General features: G+C 42.0%; 1 protein-coding gene across 1 annotated transcript in view; it reads left to right on the top strand.

The window, feature by feature from the left end:
- The window catches only part of LOC114654474 (MOB kinase activator 3B), a 90,456-nt gene that overhangs the window by 25,137 nt on the left and 40,190 nt on the right, over positions 1-25,129 (top strand). Inside the window, exon 2 of the mRNA XM_028805046.2 lies at positions 5,360-5,948. Coding sequence (XP_028660879.1) covers positions 5,531-5,948 — 418 coding nt within the window. The 5' untranslated portion in view covers positions 5,360-5,530. The remainder of the gene's footprint in view (positions 1-5,359; positions 5,949-25,129) is intronic.

Genomic DNA, 25,129 nt, shown 5'->3' with positions numbered 1-25,129 from the left:
CCTTCAGCAGAAATGATCAGCAGGACTTGAAGAAGTGCAGGCCACATCAGCTAACCGCGTAATGGGTTATGAGGGGTCAAAGTTACTCCTTCACACAAAACTTCAAAAAGTCGCATCTGGTATATAAGCATGTGGAGTGTGGTTTTATGCTATTTCAAGGTTGCTGATCACAAATATTATAATTGTTTTGATATTAAATTCTTTTCTGGTGGTCCGAGCCCACTAAGACCCACACCCAGAATATTAAAAATGATAAATTTCAAACATAGGCATGTGGGGTATCGTTTTAGACTATTTCAAGGTCAGTGATACAAATATGATGTTGTTTTTGATTTTTGATCCTTTACTAGGGGTCTAGCCCCCTATGGACCTCTATTAGAGGGTGACACATTTCTATTGCAATCAAGACAATGTAGACTGTAAACTTTTCAATCGAAGCACACGTTTTAAAATTTCAATTATTTGACACAATGATTCTTGTTTATTATGTATTCCACTTCATGAAGCAAATCAATGCATTTCTTATAAACGCCCCAAACTCAGGTGGCTTACGCTAATTCAGACTTTTGCTCCCTTTGACTATGCGTGTTTTTTTTTTTTTTTTTTTTCTTGTTCTCAATTTTGTTTCCAGTTTGTTCTGAAATGTAGGATTGACTTTCGGTTTCGACCTTAGCTTGCCTTTTTTATTACAGACTTGGATATTAAGTGAAATGCTCAGGGTCGCTGATTTTCGTTCTTCTTATTTAGAGCTTCTTGTGAATCTGAAATGGATAAAGAGGTCCAGGAAATGGATCCTTGGATGTATGGATTCTTTTTTCTGCTGTGCAAATTTCAAAGGTGTGTAGGGGTTTAAAGGGCACTGCGGAGTTCACGACTGCTTGTGTATTTGTTTGGCATGTCTGATATTTATCAGAAGGAAATGCGAGTAATGCAGCCCTCTGCCTTTTAAATCATCCTGATAAAGAAGCTGTCTGTCCTGTACATCAAGCTACCGGGAGGAAGAGGAAAAGGCACAAAGCTGCGGGTGGAGTGTCCAGCCTGGCGACATTCTCAAGACTGAAATAAAAAGACGTGGGAAACTGTCAGGGGGAGATGGGGGGTGGGCAAGGGAAAACAAAAAAACAAAATGTCAATCCTGGCTATGACTGAGTGTTGCTATTTTATGGCTTGTTGGCCGTAATTTATCCATTCTCAAACGGGTCCATCCCAGCAGCATAAAGGTCATCTGACATGGGCCGACTTTTTCCCAGCAATTTTCAGTCTTTGCCTTTATTTATATAATCTTAGCAAGTCAGTTTGATTTTGTATAGTCATAGCGGTGGGGTCCTAATATGAAATCTCCAACAACTCACTCCAACTAGTCCATGACACACGCTGCTCAATCGTGTCTTTAGTCATAGTGGTGGGCTCTAATATGACATCCCAATGACTTGCTCCAGCTGGTCTGTGATACACCCCCTTAAACAGGTTTGCTTTTGTCTTTAGTCACAGTGGTGGGCTCTAATATGACATGTTTAGTGACTTGCTCCACCTGGTGTGATATGCCCCCTCAAACAGGTTTGCTTTTGTCTTTAGTCGTAGTGGTGGGCTCTAATATGACATCCCCAATAGCTTACTCCAGCTGGTCTGCGTTATTCCATCTCAAACAGGTTTGCTTTTGTCTTTAGTCGTAGCGGTGGGCTTCTTACGAATCTTCAACAACCCACTCCAACTAGTCCATGACACACGCTGCTCAATCATGTCTTTAGTCGTAGTGGTGGGCTCTAATATGACATCCCAACGACTTGCTCCAGCTGGTCTGCGTTATGCCATCTCAAACAGGTTTGCTTTTGTCTTTAGTCGTAGTGGTGGGCTCTAATATGACATCCCCCTCCAAAAAAAAAAGTCTTGACGTACCCAAAAATGGGTCACATGATGGGGCATCTGCTGAAGTCATTCTGTCAAGTCTGACGAGACTAACCCTAATCCTTTTATCACCACCTTGCACAACTCATAAGCTCAGTGCACTTCAGGTGAGTTACGGAGGCATTTTCTGGGTCAGAGGTGGCCTTGTATTTGTCCCTGCCTTGTGCGCAGTCCTGCCTAGAGAGGCTTTATGCCTCCAACACCCCTATGCTGGTTTAAGTAGGTGTGAGAATGTTACGTTACTATGAGTTTAATGTTATTTAAATCCAAAACCAAATGACAGCAGATCATTCAGCCTTCATTCAGCAGTAGCAAAGACAGAGAGAGACGGGATCAACATTACGGGCACATTGTTTAAACTGATGAGCTGGCTGTAGTGGCATTTCTTTCATGCCACGTCCATTGCATGAGAAGGAAAGAACTCAAAATAGCTAACAACAATTGTTTGTATGATTCCATCTGCATAACCAAGTGGGAAATGACTGGGCCACTTGCTCTTCCGAGCGGGGTTTCCATGCTAACGACTTGCCATCTGTCATTGACCACTTGCCTCGTTTTTTTTTTTTCCCTTCTACAAGAACAGTTGTCTGCTTTCAAGTTGGCCATGGGAGACTCATTTTAAATCTGGATGACTGAGAGCAAATAGGGTGGTACAGTAGGGACGGTGGTCTCAGAAAGCATTCAACCAAGCAAAAACAAGGAACTAGTTATGGAGTTTTCTTTACACCAAACTGCCTCTATGTCCGATCACTATACAGGGAGTGGATGTAGAGGTGGTGCACTCCTACAAGTACTTTTGGTCCACATCAATGACAGGTTGGACTGGTCTTGGAACACTGAGGAACTATGGAAGAAAGGGCAGAGCCAGCTCCTCATCCTTAGGAGACTGTGTTCCTTTATTGTGGGTAGTGACATCCTTCACATCTTCTACAACTTTGTGATGTCAGTGTGATTTTGTACACTGCGGTGTGCTGGTGACATCACTTCAAGACAGGCTGCTCAGTCATGTCATTAGTCGTAGCAGTGGGCTCTAATATATGACAACTCCAATGACTTACTGTAGCTGGTCTGTGATATGCCCCATCAAACGGATTTAATTTTGTATTTAGTTGTAGTGGTGCGCTCTAATATGACGTGTTTAGTGACTCACTCCACCTGGTGTGACATGCACTCCTCAAACGGGTTTGATTTTGTCTTTAGTCGTAGCAGTGGGCTCTAATTTGACATTCCCCAAAAACTCGCTCCAGGTGGTCTGTGATATGCACCCTCAAACAGGTTTGATTTTGTCTTTAGTCGTGTTGGAAGGCTCTTAACATGACATCCCCAAAGACTGACTCTGACTAGTTCATGACACAAGTGATTTTTGTACACTGTGGTGTGCTGAGCTGGTGACATCACTTCAAGACAGGCCCACCAAATCAACAAGCCAATTGAAATGGCAGGCTCAGGTATGGGACACACTCCAGATCCCTTGGAGTTAGTAGAGGAGGAGAGAATTAAAGCAAAACTGAGTGTCATTATGAACAATGCTGCACATCCTGTCCATGACATACCAACACTGAGGGCTTTCAGCCAATGAATCATTCAGCAGAAGTGATTTTTTTAAAATATTTTGGCCTCCTTGGTTTTATTATGTGTTTTGGTACACGATACCTGTAGCTTCATCTACTCCAGTACCATCTCCACCACACCGAGGCGTATTTAAGAATGACTTCTGAATGCTTTGAAATCACTTCAGGTTATTTTTTGGTCCAGCTGCTCCTTACTCATTACTACGAGTAGATACAATATACTGTTCGACTCATCTGGATGTCTACTTATGGAAGATGTTGAGTTTTTTGGGGTTCTCCCATATTTTTGTCCCTGTAGACCTGAACAAAAATATCATTTTTAGGACCATATTTTGAGCAGGAAATTACACCCTTACGATAAAGAGAAAAGCTATAGGTGTATTAAGCAAAAAACGACCAGAAGGTTTTGAAGTTGTGCAGACCCTAGGGGTGGATCCACCCCATAATGGGATATGATACGTGAAAGTTGCTACTTTTCATCTTTTTATTGGCTGCTCCCGTTTGGGGTCACCACAGTAGATCATTTTATTCCATATCTTCCTGTTCTTGTCATCTTGTTCTGTCACACCCATCACCTGCATGTCCTCTCTCATCACATCCATAAACCTTCCCTTAGGTCTTCCTCTTTTCCTCTTTCCTGACAGCTCTATTCTTAGCACCCTTCTCCCAATATACCCCTCATCTCTCCTCTGCACATGTCCAAACCAACACAATCTCACCTCTCTTGACTTTGTCTCCAAACTGTCCAACCTGAGCTGACCCTCTAATGTCCTCATTTCTAATCTTGTCCATCCTCATCACACCCAATGCAAATCTTAGCATCTTTAACTCTGCCACCTCCAGCTCTGTCTCCTGTGCCACCGTCTCCAACCCATATAACACAGCTGGTCTCACTACCGTCCTGTAGACCTTCCCTTTCACTCTTGCTGATGCCCATCTGTCACAAATCACTCCTGACACTCTTCTCCAGCCACTCCACCCTGCCTGCACTCTCTTCTACACTCCCCATTACTCTGTACTGTTGATCCCAAGTATTTAAACTTCTCCACCTTCACCATCTCTACTCCCTGCATCCTCCCCATTCCACTGACGTCGCTCTCATTCACACACATGTATTCTGTCTTGGTGGTCCTACTGACCTTCATTCATCTCCTCTCTAGAGCAGATCTCCACCACTGCAGGGTCTCCTTGACCTGTTCCCTACTCTCTCAAATTTTGGAAAAAAAAAAGGGGGGGGGGGGGTATATTGGCATATAGAGTGTCCTTTAATGCTATTACAAGTTCAGTGACTATTAATACAATCATATTTTTTGATATCTGATTTTTTACTGGTGGTTCTTGCCCTTTATGAGTGACTCCCAGAAGGTTTAAAATGACCATTTCAAGCATAGGCATGTGGGGTATCGTTTCAGACTATGTCATGGTCAGTGATTATGAATATGAGGTTATCTTTGATCTTTGATCCTTTACTAGCTCTCTATGGACCAATCAGAGAGTAAAACAAATTGAAACATTTCTATTACAATTGAGAACATTTTGAATTTAAACATTTAAATTAAGGCACACATTTTAATATTTCATATATTTGACTCAACTCAGTCAGTTCAGTCCTGAACAGGGTCATGGGGGGTGCTGGAGCCTACCACAGCTATAGCATAGGGTGCAAGGCAGGAATAAACCCTGGGCAGGGTGCAAGTCCATCGCAGTGTGTCAAAGCTCTTCTGGTTTATTATGTACGTCTACCTCATGAGGCAAAAACAAAACATTTTGTTATGAACTCCCCAAATTGGAGCATCTTGCACTAATTCAGATTTTTATTTTATTTTACTCTTGATAATAATTCCAACGTGTATTCTAATAAACACTTGACTTTACTTTTACAGGAAAGGAGAGGGGGTCTTGAGGAGCAGCCTGCGTGGATCTTTCCTTTCACTGCCAACGACTGTTAGTGGGCTTTTTTTATCTTTATTTATTTTTTTATTTTCAACAATCCCGAAGAGCTTTTTTGTCTTTCTTCATTAATAACAATCCATAAAGCAAGATTCTGCTCAGCCATGTCAATAGCCCTGAAGCAAGTCTTTAACAAGGACAAGACGTTCAGGCCCAAGCGCAAATTTGAGCCTGGCACGCAGCGCTTTGAGTTGCACAAAAAGGCTCAGGCCTCATTGAGCTCGGGGGTGGACCTGAAAGCAGCCGTGCAGCTCCCTCAAGGTGAAGATCTCAACGACTGGGTGGCTGTGCACGTGGTGGACTTTTTTAACAGAATTAACCTGATCTATGGCACTATCTGTGAATTTTGCACAGAGAAGACGTGTCCAATCATGTCTGGGGGTCCCAGGTATGAGTACCGGTGGCAAGATGACTGGAAATACAAGAAGCCCACGGCTTTGCCTGCACCTCAGTACATGACCCTACTTATGGAGTGGATTGAGGTTCAGATCAACAATGAAGACCTCTTCCCAACGTGTATAGGTAAGTGCTGTGAATGCCAGGGTATAAAAACAAATTGGTTTAATGTCACATTCAAACATTCCTGAAGACTGAGGGCTAACAAGTTTTACAGCCATTTGGGATTTTCTGATTTACATTGAAATTTTGGCCTGTCTGTTTGCCTGGTTGATTCTCGCTATTCTCTACAAGATTTTATACCACACACCATTATGTTATGATGTATGCTGCATTGAAATGGAAAATTTGTGGGATGGTGAGCGGGTCAGGTTCGGAGAATAAAATATACATTGTCCTCCCAGACAACATTAAAAAAGTAATAAAGACACATAATCACATAAGCTATTTTTTATACATTTTTTTTTTTATAAATGATCAAATCATGTTCGGGAATGCTCAAAATGTGGATGTTCACTGAAATCGCAAAGTCTTAAGTTTTGACCCCATTAAAATATTTTCTCCTATATTATGTGACACATAACCACTTCATAACTTACACGTCTATTAGAACTCTGTTGCAAATGTTCAGTCACGTTCAAGGATGTTTGAAATCGGTAACTTTGTTGAAATCTCAAGAGTCAAAATTTTCACTCCATTCCAAAGCTTTTTTGTAAAACTATATACAGGTGGGTCTGCAATTATGGTGGTCTCAGCTTATGACCAATCCATTCCTGTGAATGAACACAAAAAATATCAAAATCTATCTTTTCAACTGAATTTCAAATCATTTCGAACTAGTGGCTCTCACACACACTAGCAAAGTAGTTTTGATTTGAATACAGTATAGAGCAGGGGTGGGCAAAGTCAGTCCTGGAGGGCCGCAGTGGCTGCAGGTTTTTGCTCTAACCCAGTTGCTTAATTAAAACATAATCTTTGCCAATAATTAAATTGCATGGCTTGTTAGTGGTTTAACTCTGCCATGTCAGGCCATTCTCATATCCTAGATTTTTTTTACTTTCTAAGGATATCATCCAAATGATTTGAAGTCTAAAATGGACTCAATTTTTCACTTTTTTCTCTTCACTTTCCTTCCAAATATTTAATTAAACCAAATAGTGCACAATAAATACACACTGGCGTAAATGGTAATAAACTAAAAGGAGAAATGCTGCTTTCTTTTGTCATTTGCATCTTATTGCTAATAAGGAGCCATTAAAAACTAAGACAACAGCTGTTTAACCCTTTGCAGTCGTATTTAATTTTCAACGTCACGCTACATTAGTCGTAATTAATTATTGAAAAAACGCCAATAATTACAGCAGTTATTTTTTTCAAGCAAGTAGGAATAACACAGGCCACTTTTCTCGACCAGGCGACTGTGCAAATCGGTCAGAAACTTGGTGGCCTGACGACCTATAGCGCACTTTTTACTAAGGCCAGTTTTCTGGCCTAACGACCGCAAAGGGTTAAGACTAAATAAGCAATAAGGGTTCAAAATATTAACAACCGAGGCAACTAAAATGAAGCAGAAGTGTTACTTGAGCAATAAGTGCTTCTTATTAAGCAACTGGGTTGGAACAAAAACCTGCTGCCACTGCGGCCCTCCAGGAATGACTTTGCCCATCCCTGGTATAGAGTCATTTTTGCTTTCACCCCCGTGAAAGATCTATCTATCTATTATATATTGCCTTTAATATCTATCTATCTATCTATCTATCTATCTATCTATCTATCTATCTATCTATCTATCTATCTATCTATCTATCTATCTATCTATCTATCTATCTATCACTAGAACATGGTGGGCAATTTAGCCTGGACATTGGCATACACCTTACTCTTTACAAAGGATGCGCAGGAATCTTTTATGAACACAGAGATTCAGGACCTCGTTTTTACGTCTCATCTGAGGGATGGCGCCATATTTACAGCACAGATTCCTCATAATTGCACTGGGGCATTGGGATCCACGTTCAGACCACAGGGCAAGCGCCCCCTGCTGGTCTCACCAACACCTCTTTCAGCAGCAACACAAACATTTTCCTAGATGGCCGCCTGCCGTCCACGTACTGGCTGGACCCAAACATACAAAATCTGCTATAGATTAAGTCGGAAGGACTTCATTTAAGACATTTTTTAGATTTTTAGGTCTATACCTTGATATATATCTGCTACTGTCCAAAATTTTGTACACATCATGGTATATAATTTTGCTAATATTGTCAACCCCTAGAAAATTATTTGTTTTGTTATTTAAAGCACAGTAATGTTGCCACACTGTCTTTTTAATAATATGTTTGAAACGTTTTCCTGTAGTACAAATAATAAAGCATTATACATTTTTGCTAATTTCTCCATGCACGGACATTGGCGGTGTAAGTCCGGAGTTACACACAAAATCAGATTGTGACTGTCCTTAGGAACAGAGCTCATCTGTACCCTGAAATCTTCCAGTACAGAAAAAGTAAAAACACACACAACCACTTAATAACCCCATGTGCCCATACTCGAAATGCATTTCATTCTTGTCGGGTGAAGCCACCATAAATGAATGCCAGGGGCTTGGTGCATGTTGTTGTTAAGATTTCCAAACCGAGTGCCCATCACAGTTTTGTATTGCTGTTAATCCAATCAGAATAAGATACTCCACTAACTGTAATCTGCAGTATGAGCATTAGAACTCTTCTGCATTTAAATCCACAGCGTTTAATTTGGTTTTGTTTCCATCTATTATGTTCCTGAATGGATGAGCGGTAGAGCTGAAGGATTGAATCGGGAAGTATGACAGGATGTGGTGAAGGGAGAGGCAGCTGCGGGTCATGTCCAGCTGTACTTGGAAAACCGGGAGCTCCCTATAAATGGTCTCCTACCAGCTATTTTGTCTGCTTCTCTGAGAAGTTTTTCCTAAAGTTCCATTTGACTAAGACATACGGGAAGTGGTGGGCGGGCAGCCAGCTTTATAACCCTTTTTCCTATAAAAATTCCTAAATATCAGCATAAAGGATACAGCCTTTTTAAAAGACATACTTGGGATTGCTGCTCTTAAACTCCTCTTACGCCACTTCTGCACAGCACGGGAGCCCGGAAGCTGATCTGTCATCTGCCAACAAAGAATGCGTTCATCACTGGGGAGAGGCCAGATGACAGAATAATTAGCATTCGGAGGTGCTGTGATGTTACATTGTAACAGTAGCTCACTCCACATGAACCTGATTGCTTCTTAGTTTGCTGTATTGGTCAGTGACTAACCCCCTCCACCCCCAATAAACTTATACATCCACTGACCAAATTCTTAGGACCACCATACTAATGCTGGGTGGGGCCTCCTTTTGCTCTCAAGAGAGCCTCAATTCGTCATAGCATGGATCCTTCAAGATGTTCCTTTGTGATTCTGGTCTACTGTATGTCGACATGATTGCATCTCGCAAACTCTGCCGATTTGTCATGTGCACATTCCTGTTTCCAATTTCCCATTCTACCAGATAGATAGATAGATAGATAGAGAGATAGATACTTTATTAATCCCATGGGGAAATTCACATCCCAAAGGTGTTCTGTTGGGTTTAGAGAAGGCCACTGAAGAATGTGGGTTTGTTGTCATGTTCATTAAATCAGTTTGCTTTGTTCCATAGTGCATTACCGATGCTGGACGTAGCCATCTGTAAATTGTGACCATGAAGGGATTCACATTTTCAGCAACAATACTCTGTGGCATTCAAGAGATGATTAATTGGTACGAATGGGTCAAAAGTGTACCAAGGAAACATTCCCCACACTTTTACAGCACCACCACCGTCACCACCAGTCTGAACTGTTAACAAAAGTCAGGTTGGGTGTGTGGATTCATGCAGCTGGCACCACATTCTGACCCTACTAGCAGAAATTGAGATTCCTCTCACTAAGCTACCTTTCTCAAATCTTCAATTGTACAGTTTTGGTGAGGTCATGCCCACTGCAGCCTCAGGGTCCATATTTACCAAGCGTCTCAGAATTACCCCTAGGAATTGCACTAAAAGTCACACTAGAAGAAGACTTTGTCTTACCTCAGAGTAGTATATAATTAGTATTTACGAAATGTTCTAGTCTCAGTCCCAGCTAAGGGCAGGAATTCACATCTGGCAGTTTTTATGGCACCCCTTGCTGTAAATTACCACTCTGATAGTAATGCTAAGGCTTTTTTATTCCCACATAATAATAATAATCTCTCCATTAAAATTAAAAACATCTTGGGAAAAGAGACGAGACGTGATTTTCTTAGAGCGACATTTTCATGTCCCGTGAGACGAGACTTTGTGCCAAGAGATTTAACCACGCCCGGAAATAAGACAAACAGTAGATGACAAAGTAGAACGTTGTAAAGAATTCAAAAACGCTGGCGCAGTACACATGCAGAGCAGGTTAGAGATAATGGAAGTATGAAAATTTGAAAGCCTCAAAAAAATGATAGTAAAGATCAGCTTAGCACAAAGAAATGGAAATTATTACTCGGTGAAATAACGGAACAGTGAATAGAGATCGAATATTCATCCATCCATCCATTTTCCAACCCACTGAATCCGAACACAGGGTCACTGGGGTCTACGAGATCGAATATATTGTTTGGATTTAAACTTTAAGTTGCAGACTTGTAGATCGTCTAATTTGTGTTGCCATCAGGGAAAAGAAGTGTTTCTTCCCAATGAAGAGGCATATCCGTGAGAATTAAAAGATTTGTTGTTTGGTGAAAGTGAAATCCACATATGCTGTCATGCTTGGGTCACAGAGTTGCACAGATACAAAGGAGATTTTAGAGACAGAAACGTTATTCAAACACTTCAAACAAACGTAAGTCTCTTTCAGGAGTGAATCGAGCTCCATGTGTAATCGGAGGGGACAGTTCCGTCTCTCAATTAAAAGAATAGAAAATCTTCCTCATCATAGGGGCACGCCTTGGGAGCGGGACCCCCAACAGGAGCAGAGGATGCCTCGGGGAGAAGAGAGACAAGGCAGTGAGACAAAAGGACAGCTGCTGTACAGGCTTTTAAATGTTTGAAGTGCCACTCAAGATGCAGATCACGCGGCACGGCAGCAGCAGCAAGCCAGCAGCTGATTGCGCAAAGAGGAGGTTAAAAAAACAACAACCTGGATTTGTTTCCCATTGTATCACCGTTTAAGAGGGGGTTTCGGAGGAGTGACCGCATCTCCTTGGGGTGTGCGTTCAGCCCCCCTCTTCACAACGTGAGCAGCAGAGACGTGAAGTGGCTGTTGCATAGCGCTGGCCTGGGGGTGTGGCTGGCTGTGAGGGGTTGTTGGTGACTGAAGCAAGCAGGGGGCTAAGCCACCTAGTAATAATAATAATAATAATAATAAAAATAATAATAATATTCAAACTAGTGGGAGAAAATGAAGAAGGAAAACATAAAGTAGAATACTGTGCTCTAAGCTGCACGTAGCTGCCACTTGATCGTAACAGTATCCTCATGTGGCACTTGGTGCCACTGCTCCACTGCCAAGTTGTTTGCCTGCCTATGGAAAAGTCATCTCAGTTAAAGGTGCTCTGGAATCATCGGGTAGAAGCCCAGCTGTAGAATGGCCAATCGGGGGAGGCGGCTTGTTGGCATAGCTTTCTCTTCTTACCTGACAGGAGTGAAACCTGATGTGATCTTCTGCTGTTGTAACCTATTTGCCTTAAGGTTTGACATTTTGTGTTTTCTGGGGAGCTTTTCTGCTCACCACAGCGTGGTTATCTGAGTTATTGTAGCCCTTCTTTCACTTCATTCTCCTCTGACCACTCTCATCAATAAAGTGTTTCGGTTGATGGAATGTCCGCTCCCTGAATTTTTTTTGTCTTTCGCGTAATTCTGAGTAAGCTCTGGTGACTACTGTGCACAAACATCCCAGGAGATAAGTAGCTATAGAAATACAAAAAACAGTCCATATGGCACCAGCAATCATGCCATGGTTGAAACTACCGGGGTCACATTTTTTTTCCCCATTCTGGTGTTTGATGTGAACATTAACTGAAGCTCTTCACCCGAATCTTCTAAACTGTATGCACTGCACTGCTGTCAGTGGCTAATTAGATAATTGTATGGGTAAGCAGGCGTATGGGTGTTCCTAATAATTTTCTCATTGAGTGTGTATCCATCCATCCTCTTCTGCTTATCCAAGGTTGGGTCACGGGGGCAGCAGCTTGAGCAGAGATGCCCAGACTTCCCTCTCTCCGGCCACTTCTTCTAGCTCTTTCGGGAGAATCCCGAGGCGTTCCCAGGCCAGCCGGGAGACATAGTCCCTCCAGCGTGTCCTGGGTCTTCCCCGGGGCCTCCTCCCGGTTGGACGTGCCCGGAACACCTCACCAGGGAGGCGTCCAGGAGGCATCCTGATCAGATGCCCAAGCCACCTCATCTGATTCCTCTCGATGTGGAGGAGCAGCGCCTCTACTCTGCTCCCCTCCTGGATGACTGAGCTTCTCACCCTGTCTTTAAGGGAGAGCCTAGACACCCTGCGGAGAAAACTCATTTCAGCTGCTTGTATTCGCGATCTCATTCTTTCGGTCACTACCCATAGCTCATGACCATAGGTGAGGGTAGGAACATAGATCGACTGGTAAATTGAGAGCTTTGCCTTATGGCTCAGCTCCTTTTTCACTACGACAGACCGATGCAGCGCCCGCATTACTGCGGATGCCGCACCGATCCGCCTGTCGATCTCACGCTCCATTCTTAGCTCACTCATGAACAAGACCACGAGATACTTGAACTCCTTCACTTGGGGCAGGATCTCACTCCCAACCCTGAGAGGGCACTCCACCCTTTTCCGGCTGAGGACCATGGTCTCGGATTTGGAGGTGCTGATTCCCATCCCAGCCGCTTCACACTCAGCTGCGAACCGATCCAGAGAGAGCTGAAGATCACGGTCTGATGAAGCAAACGGGACAACATCATCTGCAAAAAGCAGTGACCCAATCCTGAGTCCACCAAACCAGACCCCCTCAACACCCTGGGTGCGCCTAGAAAATCTGTCCATAAAAGTTATGAACACAATTGGTGACAAAGGGCAGCCCTGGCGGAGTCCAACTCTCACTGGAAACGGGTTCGACTTACTGCCGGCAAGTAAGTATCCATTCACATTTGTCAAAATTGCCATTACTTGCTTTAAAACCTTTTGAGAAGGTAACACAATGTGGAGCATTTGGATCCACCGTAAGATCACTTGACTGTAAGAAATATATGATTTTGCTCAAGTATCATCGAAATTCTGTGTCACATTGTTAATACAGGATGACAAGGTGGTGACAGATCCAGAATCCTGACTGGAAATCCCAGCCTGCTTACTGCCTATGTGGATTTTGTACAATCTTCCCGTCTCTGGATGGAATTTCTCCAACTTCCCAAAAACACTAGCATATTAGGTTGATTTTAAATGGATCCAGTCTGAGTGTGTATGCATCAGTATGCTCTGCGGTGAATTGATGACCCACTCCAGGGTGGGTTCCTGCCATGTGCTTGCTGTTGCTGGAACAGGCATCAGCTAAACGGTAGGATTCCTCCATTCTTCCATCGTCCTAACCTGTATATCCAGGGCAGGGTCACGGGGCAGCTGGTGATTGATCCGTGGAGTTTATTAATTTTTTTAATGGGCCTGCGGCTTCTTCTACAGGAGTGCAACAATGCATGGCAACAGTCTGCTTCGTGGCTTTCCCGTTTACTCAACAGTGTTTCAGGCAGGGACATGTATTTAAGAATCCATCCGCCTTTGTGGTTAAAATTTTAATGAATGTGGTTTTAGTTTGCTGCATATTTCTTCAGAGAAAATAAAATAAATTACCTTTTATTCACGGTTTGTTCACAGTCAGTCTTATTGATGTCTCAGTAGGTGAGGTATCATTTGACAAAATACTTGGCATAAATATGGTAACCCAAGAATCTTACAACATGGAAAATCCAAAGACGCCGACTCTCTGCTAAGATATGTTCCGATATTAAGTTCTAAAAAAGCCTTGTAGTGTTTTGTGATGAGTCATTCCAGAATTCCTACCATTGGTATGATCTGTACCTTTATTAAGATTTTATGGGATTTCCTGGATTAATTTATATGATGTGTATTGATCTAGGGGATTTGGAATTCATTAGTTTGTGTTTCTAGTGTAAATTTAGAAACTTCAAGATTTTTCCCATTTTACTGCAACACTATTATGCTGTTATGGGGTGTTTGGTGTCTCCCATTGTCATAGTCTTCTAACACAATTGTGTGTCACTTACAACAGTTGAAAGGTTGCGTCAAATGTCTCCAAAGAGTTTTATGATTAGAATTTATGCTCAAATCTTTTTTGTACTCCTAAGAATTGTTTATGAAGACTTTGAAATCAGTTCAGTTATTTTTCTCTGGTAAATCCTGACAAAACTGAGTCTAGTCTAGTTATGCTAGATGTCAAGTTTTTTGGATCCCTCCTATTTTGTTCCCATAGACCTAAAAAAACCCTTACATGTGGGCCATTTTTGGACCATATTTTCTGCAGGAAATTGCACTTTTATTGTAATAATAATAATAATAACAATACATTTTATTTATATAGCACATTTCCCATGCTCAAGGCACTTCACAGAGTTTAAGATAGAATGGCTCGGTATACAGTATATAGCATTGTACAAAGCAGATAAATAAATAAAGAAGATTAAGATAGTAAATTCAGAGAAAAAAGCCTAACTGACAACATAATTGATGGTCTCGCACACACACACACACACACACACACAGGTTACATGAGCATCCTGACATGGAGGTAAACTGAGAGAAGGATAGTAAAGTCAAGTAGAGCTAAAAGCCTTCTTGAACAGATGAGTTTTGAGTTGTTTTTTTAAAAGAATTCATGGAGTCAGCTGACCGGATTAATTTCGGTAGGTCATTCCAGAGTCTGGGCACTATACAGCTGAAGGCCCTGTCACCTATGGAGTGTAGCAGAGGACCTTAGTGTGTGGACATGCACACAGTGATGGAGAAGGTCACTGATGTAGCTTGGTGCAGGTCATTTAAGGCTTTGTAGGTTATTAGTAGGATTTTATATTCGATTCTGTAAGACACAGGGAGCCAGTGAAGGTGGAGCAGGATGGGTGTGATGTGCTTGCTGCTGCTGGTCCTTGTAAGGACTCTTGCAGCCGAATTTTGAATAAGCTGGAGCTGTGATATAAGATTAGAAGGGGCACCTGCCAGTAGGGAATTACAATAATCGATGCGGGATGTGATAAAAGCATGGACAAGTTTCTCAGCGTTAGAAAAGGAGAGGAAGGAGCGAACACGGGATATGTTACGTAGGTGAAAGCAAGAAAGTTTCTTAATGTGATTTATGTGGGCGGAATAAGAGAGGGAGGAATCAAAAATGACACCAAGATTCAAAAATGAGGAACCCATTTTTTTTTGTCTGTAGAAGATGTGACAGCAAAAACGATAAGAGATCCTCAACAGCCTTTCAGAAAATGATTTGTGGAATTGCTTTGAATGTTGGCAGCATCGCATGAAGTTATGTGTCAAATCAGAAGGGAACTATTTACAAGGTGATCATAATTAATTTTCGGAATTTGTTAAATAAAAACAGTTACGGGCACAGTCTTGTTTTTTATGTCTCAAACCTCATAAATTACTGTAAGATTTCTAATTATGCCCAGAAAGAAAATAAGCAGAATAAAATGAGTGTGACAAAAATACCATTACAAAGTAAGTAGCAACTTATCTTGCATTCATATGCTTACTCACAGGTGGTTATCTGTCTTATGTTGATTAGTCACTGGTATGGCTTAATCTTTGCTTTCACATGGTGTGGCAGAAACAATCGGCATGGTGTGGGCTTCTCTTCTCAGGATGGAAAATGGCAGAGAGAGAGAACAGCATGGAAACCTTTACTCTTAATGGCTCTGTTGCCCCGACACACTTCTGGGAAACATCCTGGACCAGTGTAGGTGTTCAGCATTCACGAATAAAACATCTCAGACACACCTAGTTCAGCTGTTTTGGTCGTGCATATAAATATCCTGTCCAATTTTGGACATACAAGAAAAAAAGGATACACACCCACCGGTAATTAGGTCATTATTATGCTAGGCAAGGTAGCAAAAAAATATCTGAGATAGATAGATAGATACTTTATTAATCCCAATGGGAAATTCACAATTTAATAGTAGTAATGGGAATAAAAAGGCGAAGTCCTAACTGAAAAGTCAGCCGCACTGATAGGAAAGACAAACTGCGAGACAAAAATCAAAGTCAAAAATGTGAGTCAAGTCAAAAACAAGAGAAGCAAAAGTAACCTCTAAAAGCATACCCCTAACAATTTGAGAGGCTGTCCAAATAGTGGTGATTGTGAATAAATTCACCAAGGACACAGGGACACAGTTGAAAACTTTTGGGGGTGAATTTCACACAAACATTAGGACAGAGAACCATAGACACACTGAATAAATGACCAAGTGGTATGGTAGACTGTAGGACTTTTAAAGATCTTTAAAACTTGACTTGGTGTTATTTTAGAAGAATGAAGTGGATAGGTCTTGTGAGCTTTGTTGATCTGAATGGCCTGTTCTCGTCCAGGTTGTTCTGATGTTCTAAAAAATGAGAGAGATTCACATCAGAATGTGGCTGAGCTGAAGCAAATCTGTAATGAAGAATAGTTCAAGATTCCTCCTGAATGTTGTGTGGGTCTGGTTCACTAATCCTGGAAGTGCTTTTTTGAGGTTACTGCTGCCAAGGAAGGTCTGACTAGTTTTTAAATCCAGGGCTTCACTTAATTTTTCGACAGCACCCTGTGAATGTTTGATAGATGTGTTTGAGACATGAAATATTAGAATTGTGAGTTATTAGCGTAACTATATTGTGTTTGATCTTCATCTGAGTCATCAGTAGAGATAATCTTATCAACACAGAAAATGAGGTCATTCCAAAGGGTTCACGCCATTTTTCTTACCACTGTTAAGAAGGCTGCTTTTGCTACCGCAAGGATTGCAGGTCACGCCATTTTGGCCTAAATCACATGCCCTTATGCTAAATTTAATTTTGTTGGAACTCCCTTTCACCAGTGCACTTTAACCATTAATTAGAGGTTCTGTTCCTTTTTATTTTCCGTGCCGCCACTAGCCAGGCAAAGATCCTGTTAACGGCTGGCTGCCTTTACGGGTGAGTGACAGGGTTATGTAATGGGCTCGAATGCTAAAGAGAATGGACAATAGCTGCCCTCGTTTTTTTTTGTGTGTGTGTGTGTGATTCACTCAAGTTCTCTTTTCCTTTCATTTCATTTATATGTATTGTCATTTTGTAAGAAACTGCCAGATTTGAACACACAAGCGCACACATCCTTGGCATTTCCGAGTGCTCCCTTCCTATACATTTTAAAAACAATTGTTGAAATTAGAATTTCCATCAGGGAAGAGAAGCTAATTCATCATCTCGGCGTGCCAACATATTAGCAAGACTTAGTGCAGCTTGCTAAAAATAGATTTTTTGGGGTATTCTTATTAAGTGTGAACAGGACAGATGGTGTTTATTTTGTGTTGGATGTCATCTTGTCCTGCTTTCCCTGCGCCACCTCACAGCGGGTCTTCAAGCTCTTGGAATGAGGGGTGTTAGGCTCTCAGTCTCTGAGGAGGAGTTTGCCAGACTGGCACTGCCGCGGCCTGCACAAAAACAGGTGGGGTCAGTTTGGGATGCTTATGTTAAAGGGATAGAAGAATATTTTAGGTTTATCACTTATTTTTTTATTTGTTACAGATTAAATAAACACAAATAGAAATCCATGGACAATATAATAGGGGAGGGGAGGAGATGGTAGATTTTGTCATAGCATCTGAAAATAAATCTGCTTGTGACTTACAGTAGTGAAAGCCCAATAGACTTTCTAAGGTGTAAAAGATCTCATTTGAAAGACAAAGAACAGTACAGTCATACATGACGCAAGTTTGACAGTGCAGCATAAAGTGGTGGTGATGGACTGGGAGATCAGAATCAGCAGGAGAATAAAACCAGAGCATGCAGCACCAAAGATAAAATGGTGGACATTAAAAGAGGAAGGGCTTAGGAATAGGTTTAGGGAGAATGTCTGAAATGAGGTGCAGCCATTTGAGAATGTGGAGGAATGGTGGGAGAAGAATAGCAAAGTTGTATTAAGAGCAGTGTGGACCACCAGGGTGCGTGCAACCACCCTAACCCGACACAGACAGGCAGAGATGCAGGTGCAATACACAACACTCTTTATTTACAACAGGGAGATGCTTTTTCTCACTTCCCAGAGCACAGCACAAGAGAGCACCAAAATAGACAATGGCAGTCCTTGTCTTTCCTTCCTTCTGCCAGTCCTTCTGCCTCCACTCCTCCTCACAAGCTTCATCCTTCTTCCTCCCAACTCTGGCCTCAAAGTAGTGGCGGCTGGCCCCATTCATGGGACACCCGGAAAGACTCCAGGGGCCTCATGTATAAACGGTGCGTACGCACAGAAATGTTGCGTACGAACGTTTCCACGCTCAAATCGCGATGTATAAAACCTAAACTTGGTGTAAAGCCACGCACATTTCCACGGTACCTCATACCTTGGCGTAGGCAATTTCTCCGCTTGGTTTTTCAGACTGGCGGCACTCAGCGTCAAAGCAGTGCTACTGTTCCTGTGTGGTTACCCTTTCTTTCTTAGACCCACATTCCTGACGCGGCTTTATAAATACACTGAAACTAACTGCATATTGTTTATTAGTGTAATGCATCTGATTGTAATTAACCTGTAGCAATATTATGGTCCAGGGAATAGCCATAGTATTCCAAATACCATAACTGCTTTAGCGTTGTTACTGTCACTGCATCTTCTTCTTCTTTCAGCTGCTCCCATTAAGGGTTGCCACAGCAGATCATCTTTTTCCATATTACTCTCACTGCACCACTCGGAGTATTTATATCACTGTTACTGAGTGGGGAATCACAGCAGCAGCTAATTGGAAAGAGAATTATCGGTATACAGCATGAAGCAGATGCTGCCTTAGCCATGGCAAAACGTTTCAGAGACTTTCCTGTACGGACTTCGCGGTTTAGAAAACGTTTCATCCCAAAAACTCTAAACGCACTCAGTTAGTCCATCAAGTGCTCCTTGTAGAACTGTTTGTACTTATAAGTACAATTACCTCACTGTAAACTTGCACTACAGTTATAATATTGCACAACCTGCGCCACTTTATAAAGCGCGTATTTACATATGATGATGATATCATTTTTAAGATGAAATGCAGACAAATATGTTGATTATATTATACAGATAAAACTTTAACTTCATTTAAATAATCTGTATTGTTAATAATTAAACATGTGAGGACACGGTGCCACAGTGCTAGCTAGTTCAGGGATTGTTCCTGCATTGCGTTGTATTCTTGCTGGTGCTGACGCGACACTGGAAGGATAGATGGATAGAATAATTAAACATGTACTACGAAGATATTTCAATGTTCCTTAAAAGTTTTGAAGAATCGGCGTTCTAAGCTTACAGATGGCGTCACGTCTATTACAGAGCTGATTGTGTGGCGATTGGGTATTTGGAGAAAGAAAAGTAAGCACAGGAATTGGAGGTTAGTACGTTTGAAAGAGACAGTACTGCTGTGATAAATTATTTCATCGAAGGTCACGCATGGCGCAGCAGGCCTCTTGCGTGAGATATGAACAAGCACTGCGCCACCGTGTTCCCATGTTTAATAACATGCTTTCATTCCTATCATCATGAAAAAGATATCACGTACAGTAATCCCTCCTCCATCGCGGGGGTTGCGTTCCAGAACCCCCCGCGAAAGGTGAAAATCCGCGAAGTAGAAACCATATGTTTATATGGTTATTTATTATATTGTCATGCTTAGATCACAGATTTGCGCAGAAACACAGGAGGTTGTAGAGAGACAGGAGCTTTATTCAAACACTGCAAACAAACATTTGTCTCTTTTTCAAAAGTTTAAACTGTGCTCCATGATAAGACAGAGATGACAGTTCCGTCTCACAATTAAAAGAATGCAAACATATCTTCCTCTTCAAAGGAGTGCGTGTCAGGAAGAGAGAGAAAAGCAAACAAATCAATAGGGCTGTTTGGCTTGTAAGTATGCGAAGCACCACGGCACAAAGCTGTTGAAGGTGGCAGCTCACACCCCCTCCGTCAGGAGCACAGAAACAGAGAGAGAGAGAGACAGAGAAAAACAAATAATCAAAAATCAATACATGCCCTTCGAGCTTTTAAGTATGCAAAGCACCGTGCAGCATGTCGCTTCACGAAGCAGCTGCACAGAAGGGAGCAACATGAAGATAATCTTTCAGCATTTTTAGACGAGCGTCCGTATCGTCTAGGTGTGCGAACAGTCCCCCTGCTCAATCCCCCTACATCAGGATCAGAGAATGTCAGCGCAAGAGAGAGAGAGAGAAAAGTAAGCTGGGTAGCTTCTCAGCCATCTGCCAATAGCATCCCTTGTATGAAATCAACTGGGCAAACCAACTGAGGAAGCATGTACCAGAAATTAAAAGACCCATTGTCCGCAGAAATCCGCAAACCAGCACAAAATCTATATTTAAATATGCTTACATATAAAATCCGCGATAGAGTGAAGCCGCGAAAGGCGAAGCGCGATATAGCGAGGGATTACTGTATACATCTCAGTACTTTAATTATTCAGAGAGCTGTAATATCACGAATGTAATGGATTATGTGTCCTGTCGGAGAAAGAGAAAGCCCGTTTAAGAAGTAGGTAGTGATTCACACACAGAGCACATAGAAGATCAAATACGGAACAAAGCATTTAACGTGTACTTTAGTTACAATGGGATTTGAGAAAATAGTAAATTAAACGATTTTAAGATGAAGTTTATGATGTTCTACTTTAATGGCAAAATAAACTACGTGATTAAAGTGGAAATTTCGAGATTAAAGTTGACATTTCATGCTTTTTTCCCCACTGTGTGCCTATTTTTTTTTTGTCTGTACCCTAATAAGCTTTCATATGACACTCAGACGGTGGACTACGACTCGTGTTTTCACAGCGACTTTGATATGTGACTTTTTTTTTATTTCGGGCACTGTGCGACTGTGTGAACTTGAGCTTTCGAGTTTCTCCGACACTCTGTCACTTGATCAACTTTCTTTTGTTGATTATATTACTGTTTAAACCAACAAATAGTATGTTTTTCCTTTGCCTTCACATGGTATTCGCTGAAATTCTTATATTTTCCCCCGTGCTTTTCCCATTGTCTTTTCACAGAAGGTTATTTATATTGATTTGCATATTCAAAGAGGCGTAATTCTGGGAGGAATTGGTGGCGGGACAGAAGGCGCGTGCACGTGCGTTACTTTTCACGCTGATCGGGATTTATGTAGCGGAAGAACGTAGAAGTTTACGTACGTACAAATTCCTGCATCTGGATTTTTCTGTGCATACGCACATTCCTGCTTTTGTGCTTACGCCATGTTATAGTGAGTTCTACGCACGGCGTTATACATGAGGCCCCAGGTGTCCAACGACCTTCTTCTGGCAGCACTTCCGGGCATAGCGGAAGTGCTGCCAAATAGGGCCTAGTAAACATCCAGGCACCCCCTCACAGAAGCCACGGGCCCCGCAAGGGTTGAGCATCCATGCTCCAAACCCGTGGCTCCTCTGCAAGACAGGGGGGTTGCCCTTTATGGTTCCAGGGAAGATAAGGGCCCCAGCTGTCTGCCACATTGCCCCTCCCTCAGCTGAGCCTTATGGAGCGAAGAGGCCCATCCTGTGAGGGCTGTCTTCCTCCATGTTGGGGACTCGATGTAACCTGGTCCACGGCTGCGCCCTTAAAAAATAAAACAAGAAAGAGACAGGGAAGCGCTGCGCCGATGCCATCTCTTGGCATCTACTGGCCTCCTAAGCAGGCTAAAGCATTTATAACAGTGTTGCTCCCCTTCTCGCATCCGTGCCCTGCAGACATGGAAACAGAATGGGAAGTTCTGCTTCGCCTTGCACTCAGCCGAGGTCAACGCTGCAGAGAGAGGCCCTTCACCACACGTGAGTGAACAGGCTCACGTCCTACACTGTTTGTGGAGACCTGGTCTTCCTTCTGCTCTGGAGTCCAGCGACAGTCTGGGTCTCTCTATTGCATGCAGACAGACCCCATAACTGTCTGCACTCCTTTTGACTTCTGGGTGACATGGGCTCTCATAACACCTGAGCAGTGCCACAGACTGATCGACTCCATACCACGCCGCATTGCTGCAGTAGTCCAGGCCAAAGGAGCCCCAACTAAATATTGAGTGCTGTACATGCTCATACTTTCCATGTTCATACCTTTCAGTTGGCCAACATTTCTAAAAATCCTTTTTTTGCATTGGTCTTAATTGATATTCTAATTTTCCGAGATACTGAATTTGGGACTTTCATTAGTTGTCAGTTATAATCATCAACATTAAAAGAAATAAACATTTGAAATACATCAGTCTGTGTGTAATGAATGAATCTAATATACAAGTTTCACTTTTTGAATGGAATTACTGAAATAAATCAACTTTGTGACTCCGTCTCCAAAGTGAAACCACCAACGAAAGACAAACTCATTTAGCCACTAATATATAAGTGAGGCGAGCACATCGGCAAAATGAAACCTCAACGGAGAGAGAAAGTCGCTTAGCCGATGATAGACAAGGGGGGCGAGCACATCCCCAAATCAAAACTGTCGACTCTGCAATTGTTTTTCTGACAATTTCAATAGTTTCTAGGAGCCCGGGCTTTTTACAGCACGGCCTTACACAACTAGTGTAAATATAAATATGTAAATATATATGCATACAAAATGCTGAGTGTAACTCAGTGCATGAAATGCTGGAATAAACACTGAAAAACACACATTAATAATATGTAAACATGCAAGACACTGGGAGGCCTGGAGGTTGCTGATAAAGTTGAATTAACCATCCGTGAGCTTGATGGCCTGCGGGGAAAAAAACTGTTTTTATATCTGCTTGTTTTGATGTATATTAATCTATAATGTCTGGCTGATGGAAGAAGTTTAAAAAGGTGGTGGTCTGGATGTGAGGGGCTGGTAATGATTTTCCCTGCCCATGTCATGACTCTAGAATAGTACAGCTCCTGTAAAGTGGACAGACTGACACCTATGATATTTTTGGCCAACCTGACTATTCATTGTAGCCTCTTTCTGTCATGTTTTAGTCACTCTTCCAAACCTCACTGTTATGGATGAGCTGAGAACAGATTCAATAACTGCTATATAGAACTGAATCAGCAGCTCCTGTAGAAGGTTGAACTTTGTCAGTTGTCGCAGGAAGTACATTCACTGGGCCCTAAATTGGTCTCCTATTTCAAGTCCTGGGAGATTATGGATCCCAGAAATGTGAAGGTATCCAAAACTGGCTACACCAGAGAGCCAGTTGCTCAACCTCCCATCTGCATGCTGTTTGTATCAAGCTATCAAAGATCCCATATGAAAGGTTGGAAATTAGGTTAACCCTTAACTGCCACATAGTTGGGAATTAATGCACCCCTTGGCGCAAAATACTTTTTTGCTGCACTTTTTAAATAAATGTCACTATTCACAAAGTAAAAAGTGAAATTTTAATGGAACACATTTTTTTCATGCAAAGAGCATCACTATTACTGCAACACTGATCATTTTACACACTGCCAATGAACTGTAAAAACTATAAAAAAAAAACTACTGGAACAATAAGTACAAGGTGCAACTGACGCCATTGATGAAACTCAGTAAATTATCGAGCCAACTGCGCTTGAACTGGCTGCCAGCAAGCACACAGAGGCCAATGCTGACGCTTGCAGGCTATTCTAGTGCAGCGGCTGAATCCTAGGGACAGTGATGCTGCAGGGGGTCATGAGCTGGCTTGTCAACGAATGTACATCACTGACTGATCAGCTACTGCATGCTGGCAAATTGCACTGGGAAACGACTTTAGCCGGTTGCAGCATTCAACGAATGTACGTTACTGAATATACTCGGCTCCAGTGTGCTGGCAAACTGCATTGGGAACCGACTATAGCCGGTTCCGGCGGTTTAAGGGTTAAGAGAAGTTGGAGTTCAGGGTGTTGTGTTTAGATGAGTGAAGAATTGGTTCCGACACATTAAACAGAGGGTGATGGTACGAGGAACCTTATTAGAATTGCCTTATGTTAAGAGTGGTGACCCTCAAGGGGTCCGTGCTGGGGCCGCTGATCTTTTCAATATATATAGATAGATAGATAGATACTTTATTAATCCCAAGGGGAAATTCACATATGGAAATGATCTGGATAGCAATATAAACAATAAGCTGGTTAAGTTTGCAGATTATACCAAGCTAGGTGAACTGGCAGATAATTTAGAATTGGTTGAATCATTATAGAGAGTCCTGGACAGCATACTGCCTTGGGCAGATGAAATTTAATATAAATGATAGTAAACTATTACACATAGAAAGTTAGAACAAGCAACACATATGTTTGAAAATGTCGGTGCCCATGTGTAAACAAAACAGCGTCATGGCATAACACTAAAAATATTACATCTCAGGATGGTTTAAAACACAAAGTAAATAACAGAATTGAATTCCTTGCATATCAAAATCATAGGATAGGCATACAGATTAATTGTAACAAATACTTTAGGGAGACACATAAAAAAGAGATTAAAGAAAAACCAGCCTGCCATCCAAGCAATTGGTTTAGTTTACTTAAAAACACATGGATACGGATTATGAAGAATGATCTGCAGAGACCACTTGTTGAACTTGGCACACCCTTCCTGCTTCCTGGAAGTGGTGGACATGGAGTGTCTTCAATGGCCTTTTCAAAGGTTTCATCGAATAGCTGATACTGCAATGCTGCACCAAAGCAGACACACTTTGTGCACAACAGCAAATACAAGAGGAATCTGGACACATCCTGGATTAGTTCCCCCTCTTTCAGAAAAGCCCACCCTTTACTAATTGAACAGAGAATGGGATCCAGTCAGAAACTGCTATATTACTTTCTAAAAGAATGAGATGGAAAGCTTGCCAACATCCTGTACACTGGCACCAGGTTAATCTCCAACAATCTGCCTTTTATTTACACGTGTTGTGTCTGCCTGGTAAACCTCGTAAATGTGCAAGGCTGTGTGCCAAGTATGTGAGGAATTTAGTCATGCTGGTGTCATCTGCCCAGTAAAACACTTGAAGAGTTTGAGGTGACAGTGTTCAGTCTGCCAGCATTCAGCTCCTTATGCTCCCTCCGGTTTAAAAAGAATTTCTTGGAGTGCAGCAGATGGCATTACTATCATGCAAA

The sequence above is a fragment of the Erpetoichthys calabaricus genome, chromosome 7 (genome assembly GCF_900747795.2).
Source record: "Erpetoichthys calabaricus chromosome 7, fErpCal1.3, whole genome shotgun sequence".
In the NCBI taxonomy this organism is placed as follows: domain Eukaryota; kingdom Metazoa; phylum Chordata; class Cladistia; order Polypteriformes; family Polypteridae; genus Erpetoichthys; species Erpetoichthys calabaricus.
This window is presented reverse-complemented; position numbering and strand designations above follow the sequence as displayed.